Here is a 20,259-nt window from a genome sequence, read left to right as displayed (position 1 = left end):
GGGGGGAGCGCGGGGGGTACAATCACCCTGGCCTCTATTTCCAATCCTTTCTCTAGTCATCTCATGTCCATTTCACAGGTACCTGAGCCCCAGGACATAAAATGAACATTTCTGCCACCACGCTTTTGTTCATACTGTTCCTCTGTCTAAAAAAGCCTTGGCAGGTTTAACCATCTTGCAAGGTCCTTTATTCAACCAAGTCTTACCGAGCACAGCTAGCTTGTGCCAGGCTTTGTGCAAGGAACTGAATATGCAGAAGAATAAGACACGAGGCTCTAGGAGAGTAAGCCACGCTGCCTCTAAAGAGAAGGGAAGCCTAATATCCCTTCTCACTGGACTGTGGCTGTGCTGGAGTCCAGTCTGCAGGGTGAAATGTCAGAGATCTGAGAGCCTGTGCAGGCCTACGCAAGTCCACCGCAATCCAATTCCACACCCGCAATGGCAGTAATACTCAAACAAGCCATGCTCTCTAATAACGGTCTTTTGAAAAGCAGCAATTAAGCTGAGCAACATTCTCAGTTATAAATTAGATGATCACCACTTCAAGCAAGGGTACTGATTTTATTTTTTCAATCCACAATCAGCGGCTGGTGGAGGTGAAAAATATGACTGAACTAGAAAAGAGAATCCCTCATTGCTGAGCATGTAGGAATATTCCACTGTAGTTAGTTACCCAGAGGCTGCTGTGCCCACATTTGTGACTCTACCCCAATGTCCAGGTTCAATGTCTTAGAGGCAGAGCAGCAAAGACCAGGAAGGACTGAGCAGGATCGTCCACTCCCACCACATCCTGGGTAGAGATAACTGAGTCCAAGAAAGGGTGACAGTCTCCCCACCAGCAAGGGACACCTTCGTTGTCAAGTGACCTGTGCTCTTTCAACATCATCTTATTTCATCTTTTCATAAGGCATAATCGCCTCCTGAAAGTCCTACTATTCTTCCCACTTTGCAGATGCGGAGACCAAGGCTCAGAAGGCTGACCCAGCTGGAGAGTGTGAGTCTGGGGTTTCCACCACTTGGGTCAGGCTCTGAATCCTGTCTTTCTTCTGATCAGGACGCTATGCTGCCTTAGAGACATCATGGTGAGTGACACCCTTGCCCTGCAGGGTAGACCTGGACCTATGACAGAAGAAATAGCCTCCTAGGGTAATCTCATGTCTCCATTTAAATGTAAAGCCATGCCTGGGTTTGTATTATTAACAGGCCTTTTTCGCCTCCTATTCCGCAGGCCTACCTGGCAGGATAGGCACTTGAAGATATTAACCCACACACACTTGGTGTTCAGAACACGAGGGGAGCTGTCAGTGTTATCTAGACAGAGGCAACTGTCACTGAAGCAAAGATCAACTTTCATCCTAGGTAAAGGAATGACGTGAGGCGCTTCTTCGGCAATGATGCCTCTTACGGCTGCTTTCCTGGAACAGCGAGGCATCCCTACAAATGTCTTCTGACAGGTGCCTCTGGTGGTTCTGTCAGCTGCCCTTGTGACCAAGACAGGCTGGGAAGCCTGTGGACGCTGCAGGGAGATGAGGCTGGTCCAAGTTCTTGCTCAAGACTTACTAATACTATATGGGATGCTAACAGTATTAATAATGCTTTTAATAAAAATGGTATCTAATGTTCATTGAATGCTAACACCTTGCCAGGCAGCACACTAGGAACTTAATGCAAATCATCTTACTGGAATGCCTCAACAACCCTGGGAAGTAGCCACTCATTATCCTCATTTTACAGAAGTGTAAACAGGCTGAGAGAGGGTATATAAACTTGCCTTAGGTTGTGGCAGCAGAGCCTAATATCAGAACCCAGGCTCTCAACCATGAGGCTACTCTCCATTTCCTCTCCTATAAAATGGGGCTAATTGTTCCAGTCACACCCATTATACGAACCACAAGGACAGTAGAAACTGGGGTTCAGAGAAGTTAAGTAACTTGCTAAAATTTACACAGTCTCCAAGAGACAGGGCCGGGGTCTGAAGTGGGGGAGTCTATTGATTGTGCATTGCCTGTTCAAGCCCAGCACCTACAGCATAGTGGCTGAAAGTGCAGCCTTTAAAACCCTCTATCATTTATTGGGACTTGACCTGGCAAGCTGTTCACTTCTCTGAGCTTTAGTTTCCTCTTCTAGAAAATACAGTAGGTCCTCGGGTTACGTCGGAGATCCATTCCTATGGCACTACATAATGCAATTTTCACCATAAGTCAGAACCCACCTACATAAGCACCTACGTCACTGACATGGAGCACATACACAATAATAATGAAGTGAAACAGTAAAAAAATTTAAAAGAAAAATAACAATTCCTGGCTGTTACTTGTGGTAAATAATAATAAACATAAAGCACATATGTACATACATCGAAATGACGGAACTTTTTTTTTTTTTTAATAAATGGGAGATGGCGACATAACCATGAAACAACAACGTACATTGAGTCCGACGTAACCCGAGGACTGCCTGTACAGAAAAGAACGCCGAGCTCACAGAACTCCTGTGAGTGTTCAGAGAGAAGATACATGGAACGGGTTTGGAAGATACATGGAATTCAAAACACAAAATTAAGATGGAAAAGTTATAGCGTTCTCAAGACTGTGAGCTCAAAAGAGAAAATATTTTAAAAGCGTCCACTCAAAGCCTTGGTGCCGAGGGGTGGCTGGATCACAGTCCTGCCATTTACCAGGTGACTGTTGGCAGGGCCGGGGTGGGGGGACGGTGCAGTTACTCAAGCTCACAGGAGCTCCAGACCTCATCCATATGTTGGGGATAATAACTCATCAGGTTGTTGGGAAATTTCAATGAGGAAACACAACCGAAGTGCTTAGAACAGAGGAGGGCACGCGTGTAGCACACAATCAACGCTAACTGATCTTATTAAAGATAAAAAGTGACCACTCTAATTTTTACTACTCTAGACCACACTGCCTTTTGTTTTTTAAAAAAATAAATTATGAAAAAATGGAGCCTTGACTGTGTAAGCTTCATGATTTGACTTGTAACTAATCCTCCCAGGATAGCATCCTCTCCCCATTTTGTTCTGCACACAGATTTCCTTTTTTCTTCAGAAAAGAAAAGGCAGAATATTGAAAGGGAGACTAAAAAGTACATGAAACCTTCCCTGGGAGAATGGGTGAATAAAACAAGGCGCTCAAAAACAAAAACAAACAAAAAAACAAGGTGCTCGTCCTAATGGCTGTGTCTCTGAATGGGCATCCTTTGGAGGCAGAAAGACACATCTCTCTGAAGAGGTCCCCAAGACTGGGAGGGTCCTCCATAGATTCTCATCCCAGGCCAGACAGCCCACTGGAGGGGGCAGGCAGGGGGGGATGGGGGAGGTGTCGGCCCAGAGGCAAGGCCCAGGTCCTGCAGTCATTGTGGGTTCTAACTGCGGACTCCAATCCCTCCATCTTCCTATGAAAATAACTGCAAATGTCTCTGTAAATAAAAGGTCACTGTTTGCTTGTTTCCCAAGAAACTTTCCAACTAAGAAACTGAATGTCAAATGGGCCTGTCGGGTTTCCATCCTGATATGGCAGCCGGGAGCAGACACCAGAGAAAGAACAATTCTTCCCCCCACCCTGTTTTCTCCTCCCCTAGTGCTGGGGAGGTGACGCAATTCTTATCTAGAACTTGATAGGATGTAGAAAATAATTACAAATGAAAAGGTTATTCATAATTTTTAAATGAGTTAATTAGTAAACCCAGTCAGACTCACTCATTACGGTAATTAATAATTGATTATACTTGAAATTAAACACAATTTTTCATCAAAAATCTAATTAAATATCTGTGCTTTAGCCTGTTGATTAGATTGGTTGGCCTGCTGGAAAAAGAGTCTTTGTTAAAGATATTTATGCTCGGCTGAGACAATTAATTTGATTTTTAATAATTGATAGTTCCTTACAAGTTAGTCATCACAGCCTCTGATTATGGCCGAGCAACAAGCCTCTCATGGCTGCCCCCAGCAGCTGGAGGAGATTGAGCACAGAGGTGGCCGCCTCCAGCCCTGGAGGAAAGCTAGGGATGGCCTTGCACCTGCAGTGCATCCATCTGCATTAACTTACCCAGCCTCAGACCAGCTTCTGAGGGAAGGGGTTCTGCCCATCTCCTAGATGAGGAAGTGTGGGCTCAGAAAGAGAAGTCGCCCAGGACGAACTGGCCAGGTAGCCGAACTGGGAGTGGAATCAGGCTGCTGGGCTGCCTGTGAGCTGAGGCTCCATGTGACGAGGGGAACGCCCTGGACTTGCCTCTCTGACCCGGTTCTTGGATATGAAATCTAGGGTCCAGTCTGAACGTTTCAACATAGAGAGAGCTTTCTCAGGAAGATGTGTTCATCGTGTCAGGGAGATGTGATCAATGGCCTGACCACTCCCAAGCTGAGACACAGATTCTAGTCCATCAGCAACAGATCTCCCCTCCTTCCACCCACATTGCCACTGTCTTAGTTGAAGCCCTCGGCTTCTTCTTACTAGTTTACTGCAATAGGACCTCTTCCTCCTCTACCCTTACCTTTCTAAAATAAAACTGACTGTCCTGCCACAGCTTAAATCCCTCCAATGGCTCCTAGCTGCCTGCCCATTAGGTCCTTCTCTTGGCCTCCATCTTAACCTTCATAATCTGACCAAACTCTCTTGTAGTAACTCCAACACCCCCCAAGTGCTTCAAACACAGGAAATGCCTTTACCACCACTTGTCCTCTTTCAAGTCTGAAACTTCCCTCAGGTTAGAATACCCTCCCTGCCTGTCTGTCTATGGTTAACTCTGACTTACAGATTCAGCTAAAACATCACCTTTCCCAGGGAGCCTCCCCACGTCCTCCTGATGGGGGCTGGGTATTCCCACAGCCCTGAGCTGCCTCAATCACTGCCAACACAGCTGTCTCCTTTGCTGAACTACAAACACCTCAAGGGTAAGGATCACACTGCCAGTCCTAACACTTAGGCTATGCCTGGCTCAAAGCAAGTATCCCTTAGGGTTTACTGAACAAAAATAAAAATCTTAGAATAACAGATTCAAAGACTATCAAAGTTGGAAGGAAAAGTAACGATCATCCAGTAAAAACCCCCAATCAGTGCTTGAATCTTATTCTTACTATGTAGTCATCAAGGTCTAGTTGTACCCTTCCTATGATAGGGAGCTCACTACCTCAAACAGTAGTCCCTATATTTTTAGATAGCTGATAACTGACAACATAAATGGGGTGACTGACTGCATTCAATGGGAAAGGAAGAAGCCCATGGGATGGAAGCAGAAGAGAGCTTATTTAATCATATGAAGATTTATTCTTTCTCCCTGAAGGAGGCTGTTCAGTATAAACCTCAAGACTTCAATGTTAAACAGGTCTATACATAGCAAACCACTTGACTCTTGATGAACAGTGATACTGCTTGTTCAAAAGCCTACCCATTGAGCAAATGGAAAATGTCAATCAAAAGCAAGAGCTGTGCTAGTGGTTTGCTGGGAGACAGGAAGAAACGTCCATGCTGGGGGACAGTGCTTGGAACCTCACCACCCTCACCTGTAACCCATTGAAGTCAATCTATGATGCACACCTTTCCTAGAGTCTGGTTGTTCCTTTCACCCTCAGCAGAGATGGCGAACACCTGGTATGTTATCAATATTGCCCACTCCTGTGACCATGACAGATATATTATTAATCAATCACAGAGGCTCTTTCCCATTGGGTCTGAATATAGCCTCAGGATCCTTCTCAACACAGCTTTCTAGGCAGCAATAATTAATCCACCCTATAGCGGAGATGATGCATGGATGCCAGTCTAGCCTTGGAGCCATGAAATTCCCCAAGTCAATCTCCACAAGGGGATAGGAGCCCTGGCATACAAAGGATACTTTTTACAGCTTGAGATTAAGGAGACTGCCTGGTTTATAGGACTCTCATCTTCCTGGTAATCTGTTATGAAATTTGAGAATCTTGAAAGGGAAGTGACTTTACAGCTCAGATCACCCAAACCCCCATCCACGCTTGAGTTCCTTCACCATGCCCTGAACGAGTGGGGGCCCGTGCTCTGTGGATCATTCCTAGTGACAGCCCTGCGTTCATCCAAAACACCTTCGCAGGGTCCTTTTTCCACAATGGGCAGCACTCTGTCTTCCTCTGGCCAGTTAGTTCCTTTCTACTTATCCCCTTTGCTGGCAAAATCATCTTAGAATTCCTTCGCGTGGGCTCAAGGCCTCCTCAAGCTGGCCTGCCCTACCTTAAATCTTGGAATTATAGATGTGAAGGTTGGAAAGGACGGAGAGAGAAGCCAACCCTGCCAGATGCCTTTACCAACAGGTGATTTACGTAGAGGCAGCAGTCTCTACACAGCACCTGGGGTTCTCTTCTGATTAATATCTTCCCTGGGAGCAGACCAAAGAGAAGGGTCCAGAGCAGGAAACCACACTGCATGGGGAATATATCAAAGGAGCAGGCAGTGGAAGGCATGCTGTGGGAGCAAGGCGATGGCCAGGAGTATCTTACATCACAGAGGTGCCCTGGGTCCAGTAGGAAGGCCAGTCAATGCTTCCCGGGGTCTCTGAGCATCCCTCAGCGGCTCTAACTGTTCCCTGTTAATCCTGTACCTGGGATGTCTCTTCTCTGGGTTCCTACCCATGGTGTAATTCTGGATCTTGGTGCCTACAGCACCTCAGATCACATTGCCAGAACTTCACCTTCAGACACGCTTTCCTGGCTTGAGGTCAGCACAGTCCAAACTGTGGCAGTTTCCCTGCAATCCCAGGGCACCCCACCTTCTTCCTGCTTCTTGCTGTAGCTGCATGGCACCCATGGGAGAAGCTTGCCTGCATCTGGCCTCTCCAACTTGTTGCATTTGTATTGACTCTAATTTATGACACTCCTGTCACAGATCACCACCTCAAATGCCAGTCGTAGGGAGTGCCTGTGCCTAATGCTGGGCCTCCAAGACATGAAACAGAAAATGCCAAGCTCACCTCCTGGCATATGGTCAGATAGAAGGAGAAGAGGGGGCCCTGGGGTACGGACATTAATAGTTTGGGGTGCAGGCCAGTCCAGAGCTTCCAGAGCTGCCTGGCTCTCCCTGCGACGGGTACCTTCAGTGCCCACAGGTGTCCTGGCCACTGCCCTCTGGACCAATGAGGAGTGAAGGGAAGCTGGGGCGAGGGCGGTGCTTACCCACAAAGTACGCCAGCAGGATGACTAGTGCGGCTGAGATGATGATGGCGCTCAGGGCTGCACACTTCCAGTTACAGTACTTGGAGGGCTTCTTGAGGTTGAAGGTGGGCCGGGCGAAGGTGCTGCGGGGCAGCGGCCGGGGCGGAGGTGAGTATACTGTGCTGGAAGTCAGAGGGTACCCTGGTGATGTGGTGCAGAAGAGTGGGGAGGTGCCTCCCGGCTTGAAGAGGAAGTGCCTGTGGATGGAGAGAAGCCAGAAGGCATCAGGGTTGGCTGGCTCGCCAGGGACCCAGGTCAACCTGGAGGATAGAGGCAGGAGTAGAAGAAGCATGCACAGGAGCCTAGAGAGAGAGAGTCGTCACAGAGAAGATGGGGGTGGGGGGGGCAGGAAAAAGGAGAATCACGTACCAGACCACAAAACAGGGCTCACGAGGACACGTTTCCACGGAACACGGATGGGACAGCCCTGCCCAAAGGGAAAGCCACCCACGCCAAGGCAGAAGGTGCTACCTACTCGACAGAAGGCTGGGTGCTGAGATCCTTTTCCTGGGAAGGATGGGGCTGGAGGTGCTGTTTCATGGGGAATAAACTAGCTGTTCTCCAAAATTACTGCTGTAACTTGGAAAGTATCTAAAATCTTATTCTGTCCCCTGGAGACAATGAAACCCCAAATTTTCCTTCACCTTCCAATACCTACTTTGCCAGTGCATCTTGCTGAAGGAATGGAATACCAGTCTTTTGAAAGGGGGCTATGGAAGTTTGAGAACCACGCAACCACCACTGCCATGATCAAGAGTGCTCTGGTGGCTGTTCCGTAGCCAATGGCAGCAAATGCCTTTGAAGGACTCTGCTCAGAAGCCACACTGCTGCCTTCCATGCCCCTGGAAAAAGCTTAGCAGAGGACAGATGGGCAGCTGCATCCTGCGGCCTAGCTACAGTCTCAAGGGCAGCATGGCAGGGTCCAAGCACATGGTTGTGGCCAGAAGAGGCAGCAGGAAATCCTCCTGAGCTTGGCGTTAACCATGGCCATGGGAGGACTTGTACACAGCCTAGGAAATGGGGTGCTTGGTTGCAGTGCATGCCCCCAAGTCTTTGGGTCAAGGGTAAATCTTAGGGGTAATCTCACACTCTGTTATGGTGCAAGATGCCTCAGGGCCCAAACATATAGCAAAGGGCCTGCGCTGCATAAAATTTGCTGCATGATGGCTTTCAAAATGGCAGAGGCAGCCAATGAGATGCCGGGAGCTGCATATTAACAGGACTGCTGTTAATATGCTGGGGGACAGGGTATCCAAGGATAAACTGTTGCAATTTGAACGTGGACTTGGGAATGGGCATGCAACATGGCATCATCACCTCCCCCGGGAGACCCCAGGGAAAGGTCTCAGGGTCCGCATGCAAGGGCGGGAGCCGCGGGGAGAGCACACACGGAGAGGAAGAGCATGGGGATGTCACCTACCCGTCACCGTAAGCCCCATCATGGCGGGAGGCGCTGAGAATGTCCATCTCAATGAGGTTGTCCTGCAATGTCCCTAGGAATGGCTGCTTGCCTAGGTTTCTACGCACACATGGAGACATGAATGAAGCCATGAGTCATGCATCGATGAAGGGGAATAGTAGAGAAACACACAAAGTGGCTGGCTGGTGCAGCTGTGCCCGAGACCAGTGGGGCAATTTCCAGGCGATGGGTCTGTGTGCAAGCCACATGTGCAGGGGTCTGCCTGGCACAGAGTATCCAGAGGCAGCATTCTCCGTACAAACCAGAATGGCTGGCCGTTGTGTGCATCAAGTCATGGCTCTCCCGGATGACGACTGGTTATATCTCAGGCACTGAGCTAGGCATGTTATAGCCATTTATCTCAAATCTTCAAAACAGGCTATGCAAGGAAGGCCATATTATTTCCATTCTACAGATGAGGAGACTGACGGGGGCGGGGGTAAGAGGACTGGCGAAGCTGACCAAGCTTACCAGCTAGCAAGGTTCAAGGCAGGAATTTGGGCTCAGGTTTATCTGCTTCCAAACCTGTGCTTTCCCCTCTTCCTGAGACTGCCTACCTCTGAGTAAACAATAGCTACAGACACTCATTTTGCCGATCCAGAGAAAAAAGAAAGACAAGCATTGGGGACCATTTCCTCTAAAGCAGTGGTTCTCAAACTTGGGTGAACACCAGAAGCACCTGGAGAGCTGTGCCCTACTGAGGGCCACCCCGGAGGGTTGGCGTCAGCAGGTGGGCACAAGGCCTGAGGCCCCGCATTGCTCACAAGCCCCCAAGCTGATGCTGACGTATTTGGAGTGTCATGTCCTCTAGCAGTTCAGACACCTGGGTGATGATTGATTGGTGAAGACGCCACCCCAATGAAGGCAGGGGTGGCTCCTGTGTACCCTCAAGTGCACGGAGGGCAGCACAGCATTTGTTACTTTACCTATTTCAAACCCGAAGGCAGGCAGACACACTAGCTGTTTTGGTCCCAGTCACGCCTGCTAAGTGGCATCATTCACACTTGCCCTGGAACCTGTTTCTGACATTTTCAGGACGGCTGCCACCTCACCTGAACACCCCAGAGTGACTCATTTCCAACAAGCCGGCGCTGGCATCAGCCGGTGCTGGCATCAGCCCGTTGTGTGCACACCAGGGAAGGACTGACTACAGAAAGCTGACTTTCGGGTCCAGCCCTGACAGGTGCCTTATTTCTGACTTTGACTAGGTCTTGAGAACCAGAAAACCCCAAATCAAGTCCCTTTTCTGCCACTTTCTTGCTGTGTGACTTTCTGTAAAAATTTTATATATACATACAGTGGGGTCTTGACTTACAAGTGTCCCGACTAACGAGTTTTTCGAGATATGAGCCGTCTCTCCGCCGATTCTTTGCTTTGAGTTGTGAGCTAAAATTCGGGTTACGAGCCAGGTTCAGATACCCCACTGCTAGCTGGCGCAGCGAACATCACAGTGAATGCCACAACATCAGCCCAGCATCATGTGTCTCACTCATTCACAACTGATTTGACATATGAGTAATTTGAGTTACAAGCTCCGTCACAGAACGAATTAAACTCGTAAGTCAGGGCTCCACTGTATTTTTAATCCTCAACCAAGGATACTTTTTATTGATTTTAGAGAGAGAGGAAGGAAGAGCAAGAAGGAGAGAGAGAACATCAATGTTTGAGAGAAACATGGCTCAGTTGTCTCTCATGTGTATCCCAAGTGGGGATCGAACCCACAACCTAGGTATGTGCTCTGACTGGGAATCGAACCCGCTACCTTTGCGTGTGTGTGTGTGTGTGTGTGTGTGTACAGGATGATGCTGAACCAAGTGAGCCACCTGTCTGGGCACTGTAAAAACTTCAACCTCTTCATATTGTGTACTTCCTTCATCTGTAAGATAGGGATAATAATTTTAAACTTACAAAGTTGGTATACGACCAACTGAGTAACTCTGGCAGAATATTTAAGGGCTAAACAAATACTGTAATAATGCTAATGCTAAATATAAGCTGCTATCTACCCTACCTTCACAGGGTGCTATTCACTGCTCGGGAGCTCTGCAACTATCATCTAATGTGAATAATATTCCTCACAACACCCCCACCGTCAGTGGCACCGTCTTTGTTTTATAGGCTGGCAGAGCTAGGCCCCATCACAGAGTAAGTGAGCAGCAGGACCAGAGCAGAGCCTCACTGTGTCGGACTGCAGAGCTCCGGCCTCTCTGCTCTTAAACCTCTGTCACTGCCCAGCCTGTGGCTTCGCCTCCGGCAGGCCTCACAGACCACAATGAAGAGGGGCTGTAAGTACTCTCAAAGCACCGCTGCATCAATATTTCCTGGGACAGTGAGAGCACAAGGCAACACCATTTTGCAGCGGGGCCTGCTAGTACTGCCATGATGGTGGACCTCCACTTCCAGGAAGCCCTCAGGCTGTCTGGCAGGCTGTTCTGTGGTGTTTAGGAACCCAGGGCTGACTGGGAGAAACTGAGGGGTGTGTAAGTCCCTTAGAGCAGCCTCATTTCTGCCCAGGGAGGTGGCCTCAGAACACATTGAGAGGCACATAGGCCCTGGGGTCAGACAGGTGTCAGCTCCATCATTCACTGGCCCTTGGGCAGGAGAGCTGGTCTCAGATCTCAAGGAGCATGACTAAACTGGGATGATCACTCTCCTTACAGAAGCTAAAGTGTAACTTGGGTCATGCCACTTCTCTGCTCAACCCTCCAATGGCTCCACGAGAATAAAACCATGGTCCTTACCAGGGCCCACAAGATCTTGCACCATCTGACCTCCTGCTACCTCTCCGACTTCATTTTCTGTGCTACACATACCCCAGCCTCCTCGCTGTCACTGCAGCAAGCTAACCCTTGCTGTCATTTGCCTGAATTGCCTTTCGCCAGATATGGGCCTGGATCATTCCCTCCCTTCCAACCCTAACCATAACCTAGAGGACTGCCAGCTTAAGGCTCCCGCTAAATTTTCTGCCCATCCCCACCCTCCTCTTCCCCAGCACTCCCTGGCTACTTGCACTGCTTTAGTTTCCCTCACAGGATCAGACACACACAACACACATGCTTATTGTGGTTTTTCCCTAATGCAATTTAAGTTCCATGAGGATAGAAATCTTATCTGCCTCGTTCTCTGCCTGTGTACTCAGAGCCTGGAAGGATGGATGCCTGTAACATGGCAGTAGGCACTCAGTAAATATTCGCTGAAAACTGAATGGTGGGGTGGGAAAAGGGCAGCGCTCCTGGCATATTGCAGGCATGCAGTTGGTATTTAATTCAGAGTGGCACAGGTGATGTTTTATTACTTCCTCCAACCCCTCATTTCAAGAGGGAATTTCCAGTCTTTCTATAGTCCATATGCCAAGTGTCAGCAGGCCCTCACTGCCCCTGCCCAGAGGGCCCACGGCCGGGCTCTGGCTGCCTCCCTGCGGCTGAGGCGGGCTGCATGGCATCTCCCAGCAAACATCTCGAGTCTGGCCTGCATCACTCTCCTAGGACGATGTCCTCAGTGAGTCAAAGCTAGCCCATAAAACCCACCACAAACAAACAAATATATTCAGGAAAAGAAGATCAAAATGTTAACAGTGGGGATTTTGTAGTGTCTGGATTGAGTGATTTTTATTTTACTTTTATATTTTAGAAAGAAACCGTTTTTTTTAAAAGACAGAGAACAAATATGTTAAAAGTACAAGGCTGTCAGGACAAGTGAAGAGGCAGTGCAATAGAATGAGGGGTTCTAGAGTGCTGGAGTGTCAGGTTTCCCGAAAGAACTCCCACACTCACTTCCTAAACCGTTGCTTATTCAGAATGCTACTGCTGCCTTAAAATAACCATACCCTGTACATTTGAAACTTAGTTCTGGGTCAGATTAGGAGGGCTCATTTGATTGATGATGAAACCAAGGCCCAGAGAGACACATGTCCTGTTGCCATACACAAAGCCAATCAGTGGCAGAGCTGAAACTAAAACCCAGGTGTCCTGACTACCAGCTTAAGGCTCCCCATTATATTTTCTATCCATCTCCATCTCTAAAGTGGGGATGACAATAAGACTGCCTACCTGTGCAGAAAAGAGTCAAGATAGCGGTCCTGACTGCTCTCTTTTCAAAGGCTTGCTTATAAGGTTGGCCCTTGGCTGGTGTCTAGAAACTTAGGTTCCAGAAGGTTCCTGCCATTAACAGATAAGAGTGGCTGACTCACTGTGCCTGAACTATTTGTGCAAAAAATACGATTTATGCTGTGCTGAACATATGCCTCCTTCTGGGAGTCTGGAATTTGGGTACTTGCCAGGCAGAAGTGCCTATGGGACCAGCCCCAGTGGAAATCCTGGGTCTCTAATGAGCTTCCTTGTTTGGAAGCACCCAGAAGGGCCCTATGAGGGTCTGTTATGATTGTTACATGATGGCCATGCAGCGGGAGCCACACTGTCCTGTTAGCCCCCAGCACTCCCTGAGTCAGAGCATTACCCCGAGTGCCATCTTCATTCATTCACCACAGGTTTGCCTCCCTCACTGGCCTATGAGCTTCCTATATGGCCTCTGTGTCTTATGCATGTCTGTGACTGAATCACTACCTGGCAGGGATGACTATCCATCCCAACTCCTTGCAATGATCAGGGGTTGGCCTGGTTCACCAGAAGTTCCTTTGTGCCATTCTGGGAAGCATACCAGGGCTGCAATGGAGACCATGAGGATGGCCTCCCATCCCTGAGGGTGGGCAGGGTGTACTCAGGAACCTCAAACTGAGTACAACCCTACAATTTGGGACCGAGGCTCCCAAATCAGGCTCAAGATCAGATGAACTAGAGCCGAAGTCTGGCAGCCCTCTGCTCTGGCTTCCCCTTCATCCGACAAGAGCGTGACGGGTTATTAATCAGATAGTCCCTGGGAAATCAATTAAGTGTCTGCTGCTGCAGAGTGTGAAGGAAGTGGGTCAGGGTTTCGGGGACCCTGAACACATGGCTTCCACCAGAATGGACTACAGATGCTCCTGCAGGCCTTGAAGAAACATCTGACCCGGCTATATGGAGAACTGGTCGGCCTGGTTTCCTCCCTCAGGGACTCAGTTACCCTTGGAGAGGGCCATAGTCACAGAAGGAGCGGAGAAAGGAATGGGTCAACCAAGTCCTTGCACTCTCCTTTGTCACTCTGCTAGCCTTTCTTTTCCTGCCAGCTTGAAATCTAAATCCCTTCTGGTCATCCTACCAGCTGTGGTGGTATTTTCTTAGCTATTTATTTTAGTCGCTCAACATAGACTCCATTTGACAATTGGGGAAGAGCCCGTGATTGTTTCTCAGCATCGGAAGGCTCTCTGTTCTGAGGGGGCTCGGCAAGGCTGCTTGGGACAACTCTCTCAGACAGGCCCTGCTCAATGGGCGCCTCGGCCTCTGTTCAGGCTGTGCCTCTCAGGCCCTCCCTACCTCCCCAGCTGCCCCTGGGGGCTCCTGCTTGCTCTCCAACTCTTGGTCACACAACATCAGGTCCACTGGGAAGTCTTCCCTTTGTTCCACTCAAGTCTCAGGTGAGTATATTTATTCATTCTGTTCCATCATTCTCTTATTTAACCTGTGAATTTATATTTATCAAGCACCCATCCAGATGCAAGCCCTGTGTTGTGAGCTGGGGATCCCGAGGCAATGAAAACACACATCCTCTGTGCTTACCTCTATCACAGCACGTATCCTACCACAAGTGTCTGTTCTATGACATGTCTTACCTGTTATGCACACAGTGAGCATTTGGTGAATATTTACTGAATAAAAAAGCACTGCCGAGACCGGCTTGGCTCAGTGGATAGAGCTTCGGCCTGCGGACCTAAGGGTCCTGGGTTCGATTCCGGTCAAGGGCATGTGCCTTGGTTGCGGGCATATCCCCAGTGGGAGATGTGCAGGAGGCAGCTGATCGATGTTTCTCTCTCATCGATGTTTCTAACTCTCTATCTCTCTCCCTTCCTCTCTGTGAAAAATCAATAAATATATTTTTAAAAAAAAGCACTGCATAATAAATAGTTGAGCACATACTGTGTGCTAAGACATTTTCAGACATCACCTTATGTATCTGCTACTACAGCCTTGTGAGGCATGATGGTAGATTGGATTAAAAGTGTCTAAAAATTCTTGGGCACATCTCCCTTTTGAGAAGTGAGGCCTGCTGTCGCTCCCCTGGAAGCTGGCTGGCCTGTGACTGCTTTGACCCACAGAATATGGCCACGCCTTAGAAGGATCAATGGTTTCTGTCTCAGCGCCATGGAGCCCTGAGCTACTGAGTATAAAGTACAACTCCAGGCTGGGAAGATGTGTGGAGAGGCCCTGAGACCACAATAAAGGGAGAGGGGTCCCACTGAGTGCAGCTTTCTAGCTGTCTCCCCCAAGGTGTCATGTCAGGCATGTGAGTGAAGCCTTTTTGGGTCCTTCAGACTAGCCCACTGACAGCTAAATGCCACTGATTGACCTCAGTTGATGCCACATGCAGCAGACAACTATCCCAGCTGCGCCCTTCCTGAAATCCTGACTCTCACTGTGAAGTATAATACTAATAAACTGGCGGTTTTTTAAGCCACTGTTTTGGAGTCATTTTTTATGCAGCAACAGACAATCAGAACAGGAAGTTACTCATATTTCCTCCCTTTTTATAAGGGAACAATTTACGGTCTAAGTTCATAGCTAGTGAGCACTGGGGTAGGAGTTTGAGCATAGGTCGTGTCTGACCCTAAAACCCGAGCTTTGGACAACTTGCTACATTAGGACCAAACTTACTTCTCTAAAGTTGAGAAGAGGTACAACCTACTATTTCCTCTCAACTCCTCAGGTGAGTAGGGGCTCAATAAATACTTTTCAAGTGACTTTTTCTTCAGTGTTGACATGGGAAGCAGACACATATGGAGGAAAAGAGGGAAATAGCTTTTAGAGTATGTCTTTAATGCTAGACACTGAGTTATGTGCTTCTCACATTTATTTCCTTCTAACCTGGGAGGGATGCATTCTTATCCCAATTTACAGATGGAGAAATCAGGTTTGGGGATGCTAAGGAACTTGCCCAGCTAGTCAGTGGTAAAGCCAAGATAGGAATCCCAGATGACCTCCTTCCCTCTGACTCTAAAGCCCATATTCTTCCTGCCTCACCATGATGGTCAAAATTAGTTGTGATTCTATCTGCCAGACTCGACACTGAGCCCTCTTAAACTGTACCCTGTTGGTTTTGTGCCATAAACCAGTGAAGGTCAGTAATGAGGTCCAGAATTCTGATTGTGTTATCCATTATATTAGGTACCTCTCCCCATTTTAGGCCATCTTTAGAGGCATGGAGGGTCACAGAGGAAGTGTATCTCAAACATTTCATCTGGGTTTCAAGAATAAGTAGGACTTGGCTGGACCAAGCAGTGAAGAGGAGGGCAACTCTGGGGAAAGGGTTGTGCAAGAGCATGTGCAAAGGCACTGAGGCATGAAGGGGATGAGATATTGGGGAAGGTTGATAAGTACACATGTATGTACACTTACTAGTACATACACATCATATAGTGAATATTATATATACTAGCATATAATTATGATATGCTTAAGCACAGAGATATATAAAATGGTGTACATTAGTATATGACAGCATGTTAACAACGGTTATCATTTGGTGATAGATCTGAGTGATCTTCTTTTCTTGCTTATTTTCATTTCCTAACTATTCTCCACCACATTTATTACTTGAATAATAAAATATAAGGAAAAAAGAAATCAAGGTTCCATGTGGTTTGAGCAATGGATGTGGGAGGATGGAAGGTCAGAAAGGCAGGTGAGGACTGGCTGGCGAGGCAAGAGAGATAAGCTGGGTCCACCTTCGCATCTCAAACCAACTTTGTGCATCAGGAAAACATCCCTGCTGCTTGTCTTCTACATTCTATTCCCTTGAAAAACCTGGAGAACAACCTAATCGGATCCTAAGTGATAAAAATGAGCATCTAAGCCAAGGGAGTGGCTGCCATGTTCCATGCAGAAAATCAGAAGCATTGATTATTTGCTGGCTTCTTTCAGCCATGCACAATCATTCAATAAGCACACTGGAAATAATAGAGATCTGATTAAGCTATTTGGATGGGATGACATATAATAATCGCCCCCAGTCACTGATGATGGCAAAGGAGGCACAGAGGGATACGTCACACATGATTTTAAAGACTGTCAATAAAAACAATGGTAATTAAGAGACTGAAGGTGGGGCAGGTGGGACTGTCTCTCTGGGAAATTTGCTTTTGGGGAAATGATTGCATAGGAGTGAAGTGGTGTAAAAGGATGTTGATTTTCTCTCACTGAACCCCACAGGCTCAGCATGCAAATATCACAATCATGTTCCAGGCAGAGTCAGAGGGTACACTTTCTAATATAGATTAATTTCCCTTCGTTAAATGCAGAATGATTTTGTCCTCTCCACTGATATGGGGCAGGAGTATGAGATGATAGGATCTATGTTCCCCACTACTTTGAGAAATAGGGTAGAGGGTTAAGGGGTGCCAGCCTGGGACACTTCATCTCCAGTTTAGAGATGGGCCAGGTCCCCCAAAGTCCACACTGCTTGTCTCAGAGGGGTAGGAGTATGGGTAAATCTCATTTTGGTCTTGATATCTCTCTGTATTTTCTCCAGGGAGTTTTTGTTGTTTTCATAATCATAAGAAAGTTTCAATTTTGGAAAAAGAGTGGCTAATCAGAGGGAAGGAGGCCAGCTACTGAGTCTCTGAGTTGAAGGAAGCATTGCACAGGGCTGGACAAGTGGCAGGTCCAGGCCAGGAGAGACCTGGAGATGGTGGCTGGGGTCTAGGGAGATAGCACTACACACAGAGTTAGGCAACTGGGTTCAAATTTTAGCTGTGCATCAACTGCCTCTGTGGCCTGAGCCAGTCACTGATGCTCCCGAGTATAAAGGGGCCAGCAGGAGAGGAGAGTTGGGGGAGGGGAGCAGAAGAGGGGGCAGAGCATTCACTGAGCCCCACCACAGGCCAGGCAGGCCCCATACCAGGCATAGGGGGCCCACATCATAGTAGGAAGGGAGGAAGTATGGACCCAATCATGGACTGACAGCCTGATCCTACCACATACCTGTGCTGGACACCTTCACACATCTCTTACAATGGCCCGCTCCAGCCAGTACGTCCCCATTGTGTAGACAAGGAAAGTAAGGCCCAGAGGGTATAGCAACTTGACCAAGGTCATACCTTTAGCAAGTGGTAGGCTAGCCCTGGACCTGGGGGCTGTTTGATTCTCAAGTCCATGCTCTTTCTGCTCTACTTCCATCTCTGTCAGCCAGAGAGCCACCTCCCTAGGCTGCATACCTGACCCCAGATTTCTGAGTCCATGGGGTCTCAGCCAGGCTGCCCTCTGGCCACCTGCCATCCCTGCGCCTCAGCGCCCCAGCGCCAGCCCCCCCCACCACCATACCTGGTCTCCAGGGGGATGTTGCTGTTGAGCAGCCAGTTGTCCTGGGCGTGGGCCGGCTCCTGTGCGCCGCTGGCTGGGGGCTCTCCGGAGAGTGAGTGGTCCGTAGGGGCCGGGCTGGGGTTGCTCCTTGGAGTGAAGTTGCCCCGGTTCAGGGAGTTGATGGAGGCTGCGTGGTGCTGGTTGGGGGTGTGGGCGTGCGAGAGTGGAGGCGGTGGCGTTCGGAGCCGCGAGTGGTTCTGCAGGCCGCCCGGGTGATCTAGGGCACAAACACGCATGGTCAGGGGACAGCTGCTTGTGTTCCCCTCCTTTCCCATCATCCCCCGTATTTATATGTTGAAGTCTCAAGTGCGAATGTGATGCCATTTGGTAGTGGGGTCTCTGGGAGGTAATGAGGTTTAGATGATGACATGAGATTCCTGCCCTTCTAAGAAGAGGCCAGAGAATTGGCTCTGTCCCCCCCACCACGTGAGGATACAGGAAGAAGGCGACTGTCTACAAACTAGGAAGAGGGCTCCACCAGACACAGAATCTACCAGCACCTTGATCTTTGACCTCCCAGCCTCCAGAACTGTGAGAGAGAAGTGTCTGTTGCTTAAACCACCACTCTGAGGCACTATGTCATAGACACCCATGCTAAGATGGAAATTGGTACCGAGAGGAGGAGTGATACGCTGACAAATACCTAAAAGTGTGAAAGCAGTTTGGGACTGGGTAATGGGGAAAGTGTGGAAGAGTTCTGAGATGCCTGCTAGGAAAACTTATATTTCCATAAAGGGACTGTTAAGGAGATTTCTGGTGAGAGCTCAGATAAAGAAAAGAGCAGTAGAAAAAACTCCCATCTTTTTGAGGAATAGATAAAAATTTATGTACAAAATGTTGGTAGAAATATAGGCATGAAGGACAATTCTAATGAGGTCTCAGGCAGAAATGAGGATCATGTTATCAGACAATGGAGAGAAGGGGATCCTTTTTATGAAGTGGCAAATGCCTTGGCTGACCTGTGTTTATGTTCTAGTGTTTTGTGGAAGTAGAAGTCCTGAGCAATGAAATGGGATATTTAGCTGAGGAGACTTCTAAGCCAAGTGTTGGAGTGGCTTGGTCCCTTCTGACTGCTTATAATAAAATACAAGGAGAGAGAAATGAGTGAAAGACCGAATTGATAAGCAAAAAGAAACCATAACTTAAAGACTTGAAAACTTTCAGCCTGTCCATATTGGAAAAAAAAAGAGAAAGCATTTAAGAAAGAGAACTCTAAGGAGGTGGCTGATTGACCATTTGATCAGGAGATTAATATAGGTTAAAATCATGGACCTAAACAGCTGTCCCAGAAGGAGCACTGCCAGTGTGAACTGAAGGGGAAGGAGAGGGGATGAAGGGTAATTGCTGGACTGCTTAGATTCTACAGGACAGGACTCTAGATCTATTAGGTTACAAACTCACACTATTTCTTTAAAAAGAAAAGGGAAGACTAGCCTGAAGCTGATTCAGAGATCATCAGGGCCACTGCCTCAGTTTCAACAGGCCTAAGACTAAGATCACTTTTGTCACTTAATCTCCTCGAGCTTCTGTTTTCAAATGGGGAGGAGCTTATTAAGGGACTCAGAGCTACAGTGATAGCAAACCAGGCAACTGATGGGAAGGAAATATTTCTGAAGTTCACAGTGTACAACGCATTCCTCTTCATTAGTTCCCCATGAGAATCATAGAGGAGACAGGATCAGGGAGTACAGAACCTGGACCAGGCGCTGTGGTATCCTAAAGGCTGTGCTTTTCCTTGGCCCAGGAGACCACTTTCTGGAAACTGCCAAGCTCAGTTAAGTATGAGGCTATCACTGTTACGGCTATTTTTAGTGGAAGATGCATCACTCTCTGCTTTTTAGGTAACCCAATCTTTTATGCTAATGCTAACCCAATGCCAACTCAATCTTTTAAGCATAATGCTAATGCTAACCCAATCTTTTAAGTAAGTCTGGTGGGAGTGGGGGAGAGGGCAGGGACAAAAAAAGGAAGTGGAGACCCATCTGAGCGATCACTTTTTTCGTACAAACTGTTACCTTTAGGATAAGGCCCACTTGAGGTCTACCAAGTCCTTCAGAGTTTGATCCACACCTGTCATTCCAGCCTCATCTCTCATAAGCTCCCTCCCTGTACCCTCCACCCCAGTCACACTTTTCCACAGAGGACAAGGGATTTGCTGAGGCAGC

General features: G+C 48.0%; 1 protein-coding gene across 6 annotated transcripts in view; it reads right to left on the bottom strand.

Moving 5' to 3' along the window:
• TENM4 (teneurin transmembrane protein 4) overlaps positions 1–20,259 on the bottom strand; it is a 498,342-nt gene that overhangs the window by 211,206 nt on the left and 266,877 nt on the right. For 3 of the 6 annotated variants that reach the window (XM_006759877.2, XM_015561430.1, XM_015561432.1), the window contains 3 exons: positions 18,056–18,311; positions 8,610–8,708; positions 7,151–7,386 (listed from right to left, as the gene is read on the bottom strand). In XM_006759877.2, the coding sequence (XP_006759940.1) occupies positions 7,151–7,386; positions 8,610–8,708; positions 18,056–18,311 (591 nt within the window). The remainder of the gene's footprint in view (positions 1–7,150; positions 7,387–8,609; positions 8,709–18,055; positions 18,312–20,259) is intronic. The other 3 variants (XM_015561431.1, XM_015561434.1, XM_015561433.1) reach the window with 1 other exon arrangement.

Source organism: Myotis davidii, unplaced genomic scaffold, assembly GCF_000327345.1.
Source record: "Myotis davidii unplaced genomic scaffold, ASM32734v1 scaffold916, whole genome shotgun sequence".
Taxonomy (NCBI): domain Eukaryota; kingdom Metazoa; phylum Chordata; class Mammalia; order Chiroptera; family Vespertilionidae; genus Myotis; species Myotis davidii.
The sequence above is the reverse complement of the archived record's forward strand: the minus strand, read 5'-3'. Positions and strand labels throughout refer to the sequence as shown.